The 16929-nt window shown below is 46.7% G+C and overlaps 1 protein-coding gene across 2 annotated transcripts in view; it reads right to left on the reverse strand.

The window, feature by feature from the left end:
- The window catches only part of ELMO1 (engulfment and cell motility 1), a 222408-nt gene extending 205985 nt beyond the window's left edge, over positions 1-16423 (reverse strand). For both annotated transcript variants that reach the window (XM_061464314.1, XM_061464313.1), the window contains exons 1-3: positions 16264-16423; positions 7096-7136; positions 5932-6004 (exon numbers count right to left, since the gene is read on the reverse strand). In XM_061464314.1, the coding sequence (XP_061320298.1) occupies positions 5932-6004; positions 7096-7136; positions 16264-16341 (192 nt within the window). In that variant the 5' untranslated portion in view covers positions 16342-16423. The remainder of the gene's footprint in view (positions 1-5931; positions 6005-7095; positions 7137-16263) is intronic.
- Between the last annotated feature and the right edge of the window lie 506 nt (positions 16424-16929).

Consider the following 16929-nt stretch of genomic DNA (forward strand, 5'->3'; position numbering starts at 1 on the left):
TCTGTTCAGGCAGACCTTACAGGGAACTGTGTGCTATCAGCTGAAGCCGGTCACACTGTGCCTGGGCTATAGAGTACTTACCTTCAAGTGCTGAAACAGAAAGACAAACCTTATCAGAGCCTTCCCTCCCTGCTGATTACTTGCAAACTGACTTTGGGAAAATGAGCACCTACACAGCTTTGTAGAACCAGCACCTGCTGCATCTCATCAGCTCTGATGCGGAACTGAGGAGCCAAATAGAAGATATTGTCACACCAAGTATTGCAAAATGAGACAAACCACAAGAATTGAGCTGCTCGTGCTGCGGCCAGACAGTGTAAGAGGTTGACAGGGCACAATTATCTTCTTTGGGAAGTTTAACATAAACCTAAAGTCCTACAAAATGAGTCCTAAAACCTAGGACTGATTTACCAAGAGAAGGATGACCACTGAAATCAGCCCCAACAAAGCAGGATTGGAAGCGGATGTAAACTGCCCGAGGGGAGACTGAGCTGAGCTCTTAGGCAGAAGCTCTTCCCTGTGAGGGTGCTGAGGCGCTGGCACAGGGTGCCCAGAGAAGCTGTGGCTGCCCCATCCCTGGCAGTGTTCAAGGCCAGGTTGGACACAGGGGCTTGGAGCAAGCTGCTCTGGTGGAAGGGGTCCCTGCCCATGGCAGGGGTTGGAGCTGGAGGAGCTTTGAGGTCCCTGCCAATACAAACCAGGCTGGGTTCTGTGACTTCATGTGCAGATATTCAAGTTTTACTTCTGTTCATACACCAGGGTCCGCTGGTTTTTACTGGAGTCCACAGGGCAGTGCCACCAGCATCCACGGAGCGGGCAGGGGCACGGCTGCTCTGGCTCCAGGTTAGGAATTTCTGCAGCTCTGTGCAGATTCATATGCATAAACTTCAGGTTTGGAGTATATGAGGGAAATACCACATGTCCCATGAGTGGCTGAGAAAAGGGAAAGTCGGGCACGGTCTGGTCCAGGTGAACTCTGGACTGAAATCTGCCATTTATGCAGCATTACTGACAAATGTCTTACCAAGAGCAATGCAAAATGCCAACAGAGAGGAGCAGATCACTGAACACACTTCTCCAGCTCCCAGCCTTCATGCTACTTCGCATTCTCAGCTGCTTACAAAGTACCAGGTCCTTCAGTGAATAAGGATGTTTTACTTCCAGCTCACTGACGTTCAGCTAATCACTGGAAATAGATGAGCACTAAAAGGGTGAAAGAAAACCATGTCCGAAACCCCCCAACCCTACCAGTGGCTCATTTCTTGTCCTGTCATTTGCATACACTCCCACACAGGCAGCCTGCAACGGCACGGCACGGTGGAATTTCACATGAATATACAATTACAGGCTGTATTCAGCAAAATAGGTCACAAGCAAAAGCACCTTTGAGAAAGGACAAGCACCAGGAGCCTACCCAGGCTCCCAGCCTGGGGAAGTGGGGGGGAGTAGAAGGATGTCCCATCTGCAAACACAGCAAAGAGCTGAGCAGTGACGCTGGAAGTGAAGCAGGGGCAGGTCCCTCTGCAAAAGAGAACTAAAAGGCTCTCGGAGTGAATGGAGGGAACGCTCTGTGTCTGCTGCCCTCCACTTCATGCAATAGGCACAGAAGAATGAAAGGGAAATGTGGGAGTTGGAAAAAAATCCACAGAGTCTTTGGAGGCATCAAACGTATGAAACAGAACACAATGGAACTGTGAGGGAACAAAAACGGCTGCAGCCAATACACAGGTGAATGAGATGTCCTTGCTTTTAACAGGTAACATGAAAAACGGCACCGGTATGAGCCCCGCAGGCTGAGCACAGCTCGGAGCTGGCTCGCAAAGCCTTTTACTCCCGATGGCTGCCCAGGTGCAGAGTTAAGAGCTGCCACACTCAGCCTCCAGCAGTAAAGCCAGCCTGATTCTATTCTATGATTCTGCGAATACTTGTTCTTCCCAGCCCTATACTCCTGCAAGGACCCCTTGTTGATGAGCGCTGGGGGTCAGCCGACCTTCAGATGCGACACAGAGAAACAAGCACACGCAGACAGAAACGAACACCACCCCAAACAAACATTTCTGAGGGCTCACTATAACGTGAGCAGCGGGAAGGACCCAGCTCCTTCACAATCATTCTGGTTTTAGAGACCCAAGTGTGAGCTAACAGTGATTCCTCCCACACCCAGAGCCCAGCGTGGGCAGCTCTAAAGGAGCCAGACCTTGCCTGCAGGGATAAGGGACTGGGCATAGCCACCCATGTGCTGTATGAGCCACTCACAGCCGGTATCTATCCAAGCTGTGGTTTTCAGCTCGGGAGCACACACAGTACACAGAATTACACAGCCGTTTTCATGCTATTTCAGACCGGGTTGGGTTGGAAGGGACCTTAAAGCTCACCCAGTTCCAACCCCTCTCAGCACCCTCACAGGGAAGAGCTTCTGCCTAAGAGCTCATCTCAATCTCTCCTCTGGCAGGTTAAAGCCATTGCCCCATTCCAAACCCGAGCTCATCCAGGCTACAGTGTTCCTGAGTTATTACACCTGACGTACACAAGCATCTATGCAAGTACAAGCTGGACAGACTGAAGCAAGAGGGACCCTTTAAGTTCTCTATTACATCGTATTATAGTCTTACATAGTATTATAGTATTACAAATTAGTGTTATACTATTACATAGTACCTAAAACAACAAGATGCTGAACCAGAAGTCAGGCTCTTAGGTGCCTGATGTACCAAAGAAACGCCTCTCCACGCTAAGTAAGGCCTTTTAAACAGACGCACCTATGAATGCATGAAACCCCAAATACACCGTGACCAAAACCCAGGCTTGACCTTAGCACTACGCCCACTTTGTTTCCTTGTTCACATAGCCTGTTATATTATTTCTCCATTTTATATTCCCACAACTCGGACACGTAACTATCGACTTCCAGGGCACTTTCACGGGCACAGACAGAGCCAAACGAGCAGCCCAGAGGAAGCACTCCTAACTGCATCTCCTGCGATAAGCCCTGTCCGTGGCAGGAACCCTCGCTGACTCCAGATTCATTGACAGACCGCCCTTACCCCGTCTGAAGCAGTCACTGCTGCTCCTCGAGAGGCACTTTTCCAAATGATACAGCCAGGAGAGAGAAAAAAAACCTACAGCAGGAAAAAACCCCACAGGACTGCTTGGGCGTTGTTTGCATTTCTGTGCGGTTAATCAGGAAATATAGGTCAGCTACGGAAGATAAAGAGTTCCGCACACGACAACCAAAACACAGATGCGCTGTTTGCCACCCGAACCCAAAAATATAATAGTGAGCCATGTGTTGACAGTCCCACATTTGTAACATTTTCCTTCAAAGTTTCTTCATTTACTGCTTTTCTTTCTGCTGACTTTAAACATGACACCAGAATGATCTTCCCTGGGAGGGTGCTGAGGCGCTGGCACAGGGTGCCCAGAGAAGCTGTGGCTGCCCCATCCCTGGCAGTGTTCAAGGGCAGGTTGGACACAGGGGCTTGGAGCAAGCTGCTCCAGTGGAAGGGGTCCCGGTTGGAGCTGGATGAGCTTTAAGGTCCCTTCAATACAAACCAGGCTGGCATTCTATGATACTTCCAAATGCATCTCTACCTGGAAGGCCACAAGCCAGCAGCCCCCAGGCTCTGCAGGAACATGACCTATACATCACGTGCTCCGCATCTGTACAGATGCAGAATCATTCTCTGAGAACAGTGACAAATAGTTCACAGACTCCCAGACTGGTTTGGGTTGCAAGGGACCTTAGAGATCCTCCACTTCCAACCCCCTGCCATGGGCAGGGGCACCTTCCACTAGAGCAGCTTGCTCAAATTCATTAGAAGCTGTCGCTTGAAAAAGGAGCTCTGCTTATGGTCCTAGTAAGAGACCGATTAAAGGAACGCGGGCTTTAACAGTTGGTGCTGTACCTTCATTGAGGTGCATGTGTTTGTCCTCATGACTGGTGTCTGTCATGTCTTAATTCAGAAAGCAAAATCCTACCGCACACAAACGAGGGAAAGAATGCGGCAGGGTTCACCCTATATAAGCCTCTCTTCATAGCCGCCATCCAATAAGCAGTGACAAATAGTGAACAATATCTAATAAGAGTGGCAGACATCTGAGTAATACTGGTGGCATTTAGAGCTCTTCTCTCTTATTTATGTGACTCAGACACTCTGCGTATTTTCAGCAGGGAATAAACAAAGTCCTCTCCGCAGCACAACCCGAGGAGTTCTTGAGGACCATTTTCCACCCTCATTGGAAGTTAAGGGCAGGCAAAAACCATCACACTTCTTTCCATGTGCAGGAGGAAACATTCCTCTTCTCCAAAGCTGCAGGACCCTGCCCACCAAATGTGGAGATTCCTCCAATTCCATCGGGACAAACTCCTTCGAGAAGCCCCGGCGCCCTCTGAATCCTGGCTTTTTGGAAACACCCACTGTACAGCCAGAGTTTAAATGCCAACGGGCAAGTTCGGCTGCGTCTGGCTCACTGGGAAACCTTGTGTCAGACTGAGGGCAATTTGCAAAGCAGTCTTGCTATTTCGTTTGGGTGGAAACAAAACACAGCAATCACTTCAACAGCTTTCCCTGGGGGGCCTTTGAAGAGCCTGTCAATTGGAACTTGAAGGGAGGAAAAAACACAGGAGGGAGAAGGGAGATCCCAAACCAAACTGTACCCCATTGAGGAGGTTGCCTGGGGTGACAAACACTTAAATGGAAAGCTCAAACTGGCCTGCTAAGACAAATAAAAGCAGCACTATGTTATGAGCTGTCTTGCTAAATTTAGTCTTTCCGAAGGCTTAACTGTGCCTAAGTTCCCTTTATTTCCTGGGTGAGGGCAAGAATCACAGCAAGAGAAAAAAAGTTAGTTCATGTCTCAGCTGCATTTAGCTGTTCAGATCCTCAAGAACGCTACCATGCAAAACAAAACCAAAGGACTCTTCTGCTCCAGAGGAAGCCAAACTACACTGGTAACAAGGTCAGCAAGAAGCATGCGCATCCATGCAGCTGAGCTCAGATCTAGTTAGTTCAAAATCTGAGGGTAGGGAATCTGCACACTGACTTCAGCAGGTTTTGAACTGTGCTCTTTTCCCACTGCTTAGGAATTGTACCTCAGGAGCACCCCTGAGCACACTCCTCCAAAGAAATACATTTTTTCTTTCCTAATTTCAGCAGTTCTCTCAGTAATGCTAGGAATGAGAGTGCTCCTTGGTGTCATCCAGACGAGCATGTCCCGTTTAGACTAGACATTCCATTTTTATTACAGCTACAGCCATTTCCCTACTCTCTGCTGAAGTCATTGCATCACCCCATGAATCACATATTAACTCACTATCTGGGGACCAAAAACACAAGCCAATGTCACATACAGAACTGGAAAAGGATTAAGAGAGCAAGCAGGAAGGAGCAGCAAATACTACACAGTGACTAGAACTTATCTACCTGATCAGCCAAAGAGGGAGGTGATGTGCACTGAAGGCCATAGAATCCCAGACTGGTTTGGGTTGGAAGGGACCTTACAGCTCATCCGGTTCCAACCCCCTGCCACAGGCAGGGACACCTTCCACTAGAGCAGGTGGCTCCAAGCCCCATTCCACCTGGCCCTGAGGTCTCCTCAGAGTGCAAAGAACCCTTCACGTTCACAGATTTCAGTTTCCTGCACTCCCCTTGCCAGCAGAACACTAAACATGCACAAATACCAAAGCTGAAGGGCTCAGTGCTGAAGCCTCACACTCAGGTGTGAAGGCCTTGGCATGTTCAAACTTAAATTGCCTTTCCAAACAGAAGAAATCAGTGCCAATCCATTAAAGCAGGTCTCCCAGTCCCTACCTTCTCCGTATCATCGCATTAGGGACAACACTCTGTATTTTTATACATTTTAATTTAGAGTAAGTTATTGTGGCAAACATTTTAATAGGCTATGCGAGATTGCACGGAACGATTTACCTACCTTCTCTGTGATGTAGAAATTGGAACTATCAGCATGCTGCAGTGCAAACTGATCATGATTTGCAAGAGACCACCTTAGAAAGATGAAAATACATTAATTACAAAATGAAAACTTAATACTGGGGAAGCACCCTTTAGATAACTGTACTACAAACACACACACGCAGGTCATTCCCATGTGCTTCTCATACTTTTCCATAGTCCCAAAGTTTAAGATAAAAGCATGCTTACGAAAGGAAAACTGCAGTACAAATACATCCTATACATTTTTCCCTTTGCATACCTGAAACAAAGCCCTAAACTTGGCCATGGTTGAGAAAGAAATTCCATAACAAATACCTTCCTTCCAAGGAAGAAGGGAAAGGGGAAGAAGGGGGAAGGGGAAGAGAAACTACTTTGTCTCTACAGTGACACTTCAGTGCTCCAAAAATAAGCTGATAATGATCTGATATTCATTCCAGATCTATAAAAAACAGCAAGGATAATTTTTGCTTGCAGTAAGCAAGATCATTAAATCACTAAGAGATACAAAAGTAATTTACAGCACCAAGATTTTGTGCTAGTTTATACGACACCCAATGCATGTAGTGTTAAGCTGATATATTACACTGCGCATAAAATACCACCTAACTCAGCGGCAATTGGATGAATATTAACCAGCCTCTCCTGGGGGGCAGCACTTGCTTAGAACAGCATTTTTATCCCCAAAGCTTAACACAGTAGAACTAAAGCAAGATAATTCTCTTAGCCAATTGTCAGCTCCTACTGCAGGACTTGTGATTAACCTTTCGGTGTCGTGTGAGCAGCCACATCAACTGGACCAGTTTGCAGTAGCCACTAGACCCCATGCTTGAAAATCAAAGCCACAGTCATCAGTGCTTTAGTTCCTTAGCCCATGAACTGCAGGGACCACAGGTGTTCACGTGAGTGGGTAAAATGCACCTCTGTGCAGAAAGGCAACAGTCTAAATGAGTCATCCACATGATGGAGCTGCTTTTTTACATGCTCATCTGGCATGTAATTGATCTGAAATGCATGGCAAATTCAAGGTCTGAAGATAAAACAGCTACAAGGTTTAAGGAGCTAATGACTAGGCATATCCAGACTCTGAGCTGTTAAACCAACCAGGAGATACTAAAGTGGAATAGTGTAAGGCAGAACTTACCCATCGCAGACTTCTTTTATTATTGAGGACAGTGGCTTTTTCTGGTTAAGACAAAAAAAGAAAGAAAAAAAACTATCACCAAACTGGAGCAAGCCCTGAGCTCTTAAAATATGGTTCCAACACCTCAAGGAACAGAACAAGTCAGTAGTATTTCATTTGTTAATATCAAGTTTGATAGGACCCCATCATTTCCTGCTGCTTTGGTCTGATACTCCACAGAAACAGCAGTTCTACACACCAGCATGATGGCATTATCAGCCCTTTTTGTCAACATTAGCCCATATGGCATCAACTCAGCTTCTCAACTGAGAAATCAAAGGGTCTTTTGTGTACACGGCATCCCATTACCCCACAGAAACACAAGATTTAGACATCAACATGAGCATTTTCCAGGCATGACATCTGAAGCAAGACATTCAGTAGTTTTAAACCTTCTTTTGTCCCTTTCAGCTATGGCAGGATGATGACACTGATCCTCTCTTCTAAGTACACATACACAAGTTCCCCTCCGATAAAACACCAGCTGGAAGGTGTTAAGATCTCACATGTATCAGTTCTGCTTTATTCTCTACATCTGCCAGCACAAGCATTTGGGCTGACTGAAAACAGCTCTGCTGCTTTGGGTCCTAAAATAGAAGGAACAGTTTCATTTGGTGATGTTGCAACGCTCTTAGCGCTGTTATAAACACAGGGTGCACACACAAGTGTTCTTAGAACATTGCTGGCTAATAGAAAATGCATTTTTAGATCCCAAAACATAGATGAAGTTGCATGGCAAAAAAAAAAAACAAACCCAGACCGGATTCCACCAGCTGGGTGACTGCTGAGCCCTCCTTCCCCAACACTGAGGGACTACACAGTGTCACACAGACGCTTTGCTTTGTGAGAACCCCCTGTATCACCTAAGCTGCACAGGACCATCTCTCTACTCGCTCCCACTAAGCAGCGGGTCCTTTAAAAGCAAACAAAATACACAAACCCCACCACACACCAACAGCGTTGTCAAAACAAGCTGCTTCCCTTGAACGTCTATAGAACACGATTAGGCTAACCATTAACTCAGCAGCAGCTTTTGTTATGCAGAGGGAGAATTACTTTTCACCTTGGATTTGCTTTCCGAACTGCATCACAGCCAGAAGGCCAGAGCCGGGACTCCCTGGTCAGGTCAGGGTCAGGAAAGGAGTTGTTATTTCAACAGGCAAGTCAACGAAGCCAGTTTATAAACAGGCAAAACCATAACACAAACCCATTTCAACCAAGCATAACACAAGACTGCTTTAGTCAAACATGAACGAAAGCATCTGCTGAAAAGATCCTGTCCCCACTTAACACACTGCTTCAGCCCTCGCTCTCCATCCTTCCTCTTTCACTGCCATCACTGTGCTCACAGAACCACCCAGATAACCCACACCAGGGAACGGGATCAAACTAAAGACTGGCCTAATAAAAGGAAAACAATAAACAGCTTTCACCTGGGTTAATCCCCTCCCCGGGCTCGCTGTGTACCTACATGACCAGAGAACAGGCAAGCATGGAACTGCTCCCCTCTGCAGCAGCCAGAGCCATAGCCAGCCTGGGAAGCAGATCAGGCAGATGATATGGGAAAGAAAAAGAGTGTTTTCCTCCTCCCCATCTCTCAGCCCAACCAGTTCCTCAGTCTGCATCCCTGAGGTTCATGTTCAGCCGGTCTGACCTCCTGTCCTCCTCCCTGAGCGGGTCTGTAGCCTCTGTGAAAGCAATCCCTGCTTCCACCTCTCCACCTCCTTTCTGGGGAGGGATAAGGGGGAAGGAAGCACAGGTGGTGCTGATGACACTGATTTGCCATACAGTCTGCAGGTGTGCAGCTGCTAAGCTGTCACCCTTTCTCCCTCCCCAGGATGCTACTGCAGGTCCCGCTCCACCATTTACCTATTTTGACAAAACTTCTACCTGGCATATTGATTCCTTTCATGTAAAGCAAACTGGTATCAGCAAACAGATTTGACACAGCAGAGGACAGAAAGGGTAACTGCCTCTCCCGCCCATTATTTCTCATAGGAACTACAGTTTGCCATCAGGAACTATGACAAAAAGACACTTTAAGAACCCCACTGGCAGTTATCTAAACACTGGGGAGATTGGACACAGCTACTTCCTAAATCCTCTACACCATCAGCTTTTATGTCCTTACCCAGTCCTACACATCTCCCTCTCCCTTTTCCTATTCCACACCACCTTTCCATTACTATATACTATAATAACTATAACCTGCAATTAAAAACTTGGAAAGAAAACTAAACGAAACCACAACAAACCAGCTGGAACCTGGAAGGGCCACTTAAAAAAGGCAAACCACACTGGATCTTCAGTAATGCAGATTATTACCACTGCAATCCTAGTAAACTGCAGCTCCGATCCATCCCTTGGGCTGCACTCCCCCTACAGATGAGGGAAAAAGCCTATTCCCATTCTCTGCAGGCCCTCTAAGGACATGTGCTTGTTTTTTGCCTGATGTCAGAAAGAACGGACTCGCTGCAATGGTTTTGTTATTTTAATCCTCACTAAATGATGTTTATGGAAATTTACACACTAGCTTTGCTGCAATTACAGGTCTGAAAAGCCAAATTCACCTTATTAATGAGTGTACTTCAAAGAGCTCCTCACAACCAGACAGCCCTAGAATATTTCAATGTTTTTCCTTCATTGAAATGAAGGGTTTGTGCATTTTATTCTTGGGTTTAGGTTTTTTTGCCTGTGTCCTCCCCTTTTATCCGATCTCCTTCCCTACACTAGTGAAAAATCACACAATCCCAGCCTGGTTTGTGTTGAAGGGACCTTAAAGCTCCTCCAGCTCCAACCCCTGCCACGGGCAGGGACCCCTTCCACTAGAGCAGCTTGCTCCAAGCCCCTGTGTCCAACCTGGCCTTGAACACTGCCAGGGATGGGGCAGCCACAGCTTCTCTGGGCACCCTGTGCCAGCGCCTCAGCACCCTCACAGGGAAGAGCTCCTTCCCTTTTTAAATGACCAGCTGAGATTCACTGCTGCTCCTTTCCCCCCAGCCTCCCCCCCTTGTTTTCTGCCAGCGACTGGGTTATCGCTTTCCCTGGCTGACACCTTTTAATGACAAGCAACAAGGAAACCCTTAACCCTTGCTGTCCTTAAGCCTATCAAGCCTATCAGAGAAAAACAGCAGATGCAGCACATCTGTTAGTGGAAAACACTCCGCATTTAAAACAAAAAAGTCTGTTCTTGGTCTGTGCATCTGTCAAAAAGCAGAATCTCAAGCCAGTAAATACACCATTCTGTCTCTAATTAATGCCACCATTCCACCAGCAAAGCCTGTAGTGCAAAAGTCATTTTTATGGCTATTAAAAAACAGAAAACCACCTCTTTTCACAGTCAGTGGAGGATTCATCTGTTACGGCCACACACCCGGGGCTACAGAAACAGGAGCAGGGCTGCCCGGTGGCAAGCACCAGATGCTGGGACACCTGGGTCCTCAACTCATTACTTCACCAATGGCTCCTCTTGATGTAAGAAGCAAGGAATTCTCCTGTAAGGAAGGTACTAGAGAGCTCTGGGCTTCCTCAGCCTGCTCTGAGCCACTTTGGGGAACAAGTCCCTGCATTGACTCCAGTAGAGTCTTAGTGATACCAGACTTGTTTATTAGGCATTGGGCATCTGCAGAAGATGGAAAAGAGGATTTCCCTAACTCAGGGGTGCACCAGAGGGAGGGAGTACCTGAAGAAGGGGGACACCCCAACACTGCAGTAACAGAGGCCATAAAACCCAGCCAAGGCCAGGTCAACACCAAATAACACATCATAAAGCACCCTAGGGTCCTACAGCAGTGGATTACAGCATGTCTGCATGCAACACACTCGCACCACGTATCTGAAATACAGTTAAAATACAGTCTGAAATACAAAGTGGGGCTTTAAGATGTGGCTCTTCACTGGGCCACTTTATTAGGTGAGAATTCCTTTGCAGACTGAATGAAGAAACCCTAAACCCACAGCTCACGACTGACACACTGCTGGCCTGCCAGGGGAGAAAAGTCTATGTGAAGGCACAAACATTTGATGGGGGGGGGGGGGGGTTGGTTAGTATTACTTTCTTTTGTACTACAATCTGTGCATGTCAAACCCCAGAATCTCAAGCCGGTAAATACACCATTCTGAGATTTGCAAGGAGAACATAATTCATCCTAAGATGCGCCTGGATACTCCAGCTGGCCACAACGTGAATGGAGCACCTTGTAATTAAATCATTGGTTTTTAACTCCAGGAATCTCATCATTACACACTTCCTTTAGACACAGCAGAACTCACTTTGAAGAGATGAGATACCTGCTGTTTCCTAAGAACCTTTATGGATGCAACCATCTAAAAGTCATGTTCAGCCTTCACCTTCAGTACCATCAGCTGCAGGAAGCAAAACTCAGGCTCCAGTGGGGAGGCTCTGGAGACCAATATGGGGATAACAAAATCAGAGCCAGAAAATAAACCCGCATAAAAACCTAAACAGCAAAAAAACCTCAAGGAGAGAATGAAGTGTTTCATCCCTTCCCTAAAACATTATTTCCTGACTCTCCTTTATGCTGGAGATCAGGAACGCTGGGACACTCAAGTGCCTCCTGGCTCTATTTCCGCTTCCATTAAAAAGCCATGTGCCACTTTCTTTCCTCTAATTAAGCAGTTCACAATCCCTTTTGAACTCCATCTCTCCCCACAGTCTCAGAAACACTGTGCTAAATCAATTAAGAACCCCCAAGGGTCCAGGTTGAGGTCTGAAACCCAAAAGAGTTTGCAAGTTCCCTTCAGAAGAATCTTGCCTGCTTTCCTTTCCACGTGCGGTGAAGTACAACGGCCTCTCTGGAGGAAAACGACAGCACAAGGACATTTATAGCAGAAGAGAAGAGACAACTTGAAAGACACTCTTAAACGATGAACTTACTGATCGAATCTAAACCTTAGAGAAAGCATTAATGCAAACCAGCCCGTGGTGCCTCCAATATGCTGCATCAACATGAACTTGTCACCTGCCACTGCTCCTGTAAATCCTGCCCGCTGTACTCGGTGTGTGCTTCAAAAAGAAAACAGCTTTTTTCTCTTTCCTTCCTTTTTAGTTTGGCTAATGCAAAGATTCACATCTGTTAATTTAATCTCTATTTAATGATCTCATGGATAAAAGGAAACCTGGAGGAAGAGACGGCGCAGCCAAGTTTAATTACAAACTGTTCCTTTCTGCAGGAACAGTGTTTCCTTCCAGTGGTGAGCAAGTTCACCCTGGTAGTGTACAGAAATCTGGGGTTAGTACAACTTGTGCTAATACACAGGAGTGGATTTAAATGGGATCAAACCAGTTATTGTACCCAAATTTCACACAATCCCAGGCCGGTTTGTGTTGAAGGGACCTTAACGCTCCTCCAGCTCCAACCCCTGCCGTGGGCAGGGACACCTTCCACCAGAGAAGCTTGCTCCAAGCCCCTGTGTCCAACCTGCCCTTGAATAAGTCTCTCATTACCTTCACAGGGAAGAATTCCTTCCTAATGTCTATTCTGAATCTACCCTCTTCCAGTTTAAAGCCATTCCCCCAATACCCGTCTTGTGCCTCTCCTGGAAGCTGCTTCCCCTGCAGCAGGAACAGCGAAGCTGTAAATCCAGAGTATCCAGGTAACCTAACCCAGCACTGGCTTACCTAAAATAATTTGTGCTGTGAAAAAACCCAACAGCTGAGGATGAGTTATACATAATGGGCACAAATTAACGCATGCAAATTTCCAGCTCAGCACAAGAAACAACGTCCTCGTACGAAATGGGCTATACCTACTAATGGGAGAAACAGGAGTGGACACTCGAGCCAGCATCCTGCTTCACGTGTGCAGAGCCCCTGCAGCTCTACTGTTAACATCTTCCGGAATCATCAGCCAGAAGACTGGGGAAGTGAACAGTCAGCATCTACCAATGCACCCCCAAAAACCTCCCCAATAAGATCCCAATGCAAATTCAGACACCAACCCATTCCCATTCCTCCCCTGACATGACAGTACAATTTATAAGTGGAAGATCATCACTAGACCTCCGCTCTTAAAGTCATAATCAAATCTTTTCATGAACAACCAATTCTGACCACAGCACTAATACTGCCAGCAGGGACTTCTGCAGGGGGAGGCAGGGTAGAGGCTATTTCCCAAGTTTAGAACTGAGGAAAGTGATGGAAACGAAAACACAACCCCACAGAAGTATCCTGGAAGAGAGCAAGTGAATTCAGCCAAGTGCATCTCTCAAGGAGAAAGCAGAAAGTACTTTAGTTTGCACAAAACCCAGCTTTAATGCCTGCAGGCAACAGCCAGTTGCTAAGTTTACTGCAGCTTAATTACTCCCCACCTGGTACAGAGAGGGCAGTAAATAAGGTGCAGTTCTGCCCTCCTTCATTAAAGCAACTTTCCAGGGAAAAAGCAGTTGTCAAACAGTCCATGGCAGTGAATGAGGGAAGGCTGGGCACAGAGGCCAGCTCCAAAAAGCGCTTAATTGTACATTAATTGTGCAGGCAAAGAGCCTCCCAACTCAGTGAGACCAGTTCTGCATGGTTCAAGTTAAAACTGCCACCGATGAAGCCAGGCTGACAAACGTCACGGGAAGCCTCAACTATAAAAAGCTGCACCTCATGAAGTCCAGGCTGGCCCAAGTCATGCACCCAAAGGGGAAGTTTTGAATGCAAAGTTTAATAGCATATGGTGGGAAAATAACACCCTTTGCAGGCCCAACACAAATATGCACATACAGAGCAGGTGAGCTGGGATACTGTGCAACTGCCTATAAATAGCGACCAAGCGTATACAGCAAGCAAGCTAAAAGGTAAACACCCAGATTTCCCCCTGATCTCTTCGATGGTATTTGTAATTCAGGATTTGGAATGGCCCCAAGAACCCTGGAAGAACTTGCATCATGCTGCAGTGAGGGGGTTTCTGTTGTTCTTTTTAAAGTAATAGCACAGTGCTGTTCTTTTAAATCTGGTTCTTGATGGTAAAGGCTCAGAAAGGGGAAAAAGACAGGAAGCAAAGTTCTTAGGATTTTATGAATATATGTCAAATGGTGCTTGAATGAGCAGTTCCCACATGGGAGACAGGCACTGCCTGCAATGTCTGGTCAATGGGCAAGTCATTTCTCTTGTTTGCCTTCCTTTTGCCTCTTCCCCTTTATCATCTCCAACAGCTAGCCATCTGAGGGATGAATCATCTCCTCCACTACAGCTCTTCAACTAAATAGATGTTTTAAAGGGAACAGATTGGGGAAAAGTTAGCAATTAAGTGAAGCAGAGACAGAGCTGTGTGTTTAGAAGCATGTATCACCCTGCATGTTTTCAGAGCTCATGCCCACATCGCTCCCATCCCTGAAAAAGGCAAATGCGCAGGGTTTTATTATCAGTATTATTAGGAAGGGACGTTTCTTTCCCCATCTTCCTTTCTTGTCATGGTTTTCCATGTCAGAAAGGTGAGGGATGAGACTGTCAAACTTCATCCCCCCTTTCTCCCCACATCAGGAGCAGGCTGCTGTTAGGCTTCTCACTTTCAACATTACTTTCCCTCTTCCTCCTCCTCCTCCTCCCTGTAAAGTGGCATCAAGAAAGCCTGCAGACAACTTGTCAGCATGGGTTGGAAGAGATCTACCCAATATAAGTCAGCTTTGATCTTTCTTTTCTCCTGTTAAATCTCATCTAATAAAGGTAAAACCAAGGCTCCAGGGCAGTAGCTAATATTCAGATAAGGGTTTTTTTGAGAGTTACTTAGAGCCATTTTGTAAAGTAAACCCAGTCATTTTGGTATTATTTTACTGCTATTTGGAAGGAGACTGCATCATATTTGTTCACTTTTGTACCCGCTGTACTCGGGAGCGAGAAGCTGTTGTTCATCGTGACTAACACGCATCCTTCCCCGAACACAGCGTGCACAGTGCCGAACATTTGTTATATAAGAAAATAAAACATCCTTCATTGCAGAAGGCAGGAGATCTGTATCAGTAGATATCTGCTTACTAAGGAACGTAACGCAGCAAATGGAGAAGCTTGGCGGGTCTGGAAATCAAACTCCAAAGTGCTAAGAACCGCTTGGGAACCGCCTTGCGCTCTAAAGGGGCTTCCAGAGTGCCTACAAATTACACTGCTCTTACTCCAGCCACCCTCTAGCAACACGTTTCCCCACAGTTCCTGCAGGAATCTCCTAGGCAGGTGCCACCAAAGGGTTAACCAGAAGGAAACGATTGCACTGCACCAAGAAATGAGGACCCCATTTCAGGAAAACATTTTCAGCATCAATTCCCATTTTCTCCTCTCCAATAGAACTTTCTAATGTGCTTGGTCCCCCGATACGCCAGGGTCTAAGCGTGTTATGAAATGCTTCCCTGAACTCTCAATACTATTTCCAGGACTCATAATTATTCCGAACAGGTACCAAGCTGTATGATTTCAAAACATTATGGGTAAGCTGTTTAATATTAATGAGGTTGCTTTTAATATGGATGTATGGGCCACAAAAACAACCTCAGAGAAGTCCAGGACCTAAAGCACAGCACTTCTGTAACTTGATTTGGTTTGTTCCGCCCCCACAACTCTCCCCCCACACATCCCAGATTTCCTACAAACACTCTTTAATTCATCCTTTTGAATCTGACAGCTTCTATATACTGCCTCCAATCAGTCCATAGGGTCACTGCATTAGAAACAGCCAGCTAAACAGGACAACCCCTGCGAGTCCTGTACGGAACAGGCAGCATCCTCCTGCTCACAGTGCACCACCGCTTAAGTTCTAAAACCTGCACTTGCTGCAGCCGTTTGGGATGACCCTACCCCAAAGACAAAGCACCGACTAAAAACGCTACGACCTTCCACCAGAGGTAACAACATCCCCCCAGTTCTGCAGCTGAACACAGGCACAGAAGTGTTAAGTGGGTCACGCAGGCAGTAAATGCCTTCTTGATGCAGCTGGTTTAAAAGAACAAGCAAAGAAAAAAAACCCACAGCAAAACCATTAAGCAGGAAGAGAGGAAAAGGGTTGCACCCCTTGTAGAAACCACACAAGCACCCAAACACATACGTGTGCATCTAAGTACAGACAAATGCAGAGACAGGCGCGCAGAGAACTTATTTACACGCAGGCCGGCCAAACACACACGAACACAGGCACTTACTTGATCTATTTCCATTAATTTGGGGAAGGCACCCGGCCACTCAATTGCCACCTTCACTATATCAGCAGGAGGGGGCATTGCGACGCTGCTGCTGCTGCTGCTGTTCGGAGCCAGTACCGCTGGATACCAAAATGCTGCAGCGAGGTTCTCTCATTCACACCTGCAGGGAGAAGGGGAAATACAAAGAATGAAACATGAAGGCAAACAAAAACGCAGCAGCTCGGACCCAAACTCCAGCGCTGCCGCCTCGGCTCCTCCGGCTTGCCTGGCTGGGCAGGTGCATGCGGACCTAGGCGCGCGTGGACGGCGAAGAGCAGGACGGCACATCTTAGAGAAGCAAGCACAGGACACAGCACCACAACACGCTGCACAGCTCGGCAGCCTGTTGGAAAGATGGCTGAAGCGCTGGAACGCACGGTGAATAACAGGCATGCATTAGATTTAAATAGAGAAACTATTTTTACATGTTGTTAAAACACGCTGGTGCGGAGAAAGCAACAAACTGGAGGAAGCTCCGGTTAACAGCGGGGCTGCTGGAGTCCCAGGGAGGGCGACCGAATGGGTTAAAGCTGTAACCTGGTGCTTTAACAGGAGAAGAGATTGCTGAGGAAGTTGTGGCCAGGAAACACTGTTTCTTTTAACTATAGCAATGATCTTCTGGGTGTT

Source organism: Pezoporus flaviventris, unplaced genomic scaffold (genome assembly GCF_033815535.1).
Source record: "Pezoporus flaviventris isolate CSIRO_AGI_PZ_B2104156 unplaced genomic scaffold, CSIRO_AGI_Pfla_v1 ptg000037l, whole genome shotgun sequence".
In the NCBI taxonomy this organism is placed as follows: domain Eukaryota; kingdom Metazoa; phylum Chordata; class Aves; order Psittaciformes; family Psittacidae; genus Pezoporus; species Pezoporus flaviventris.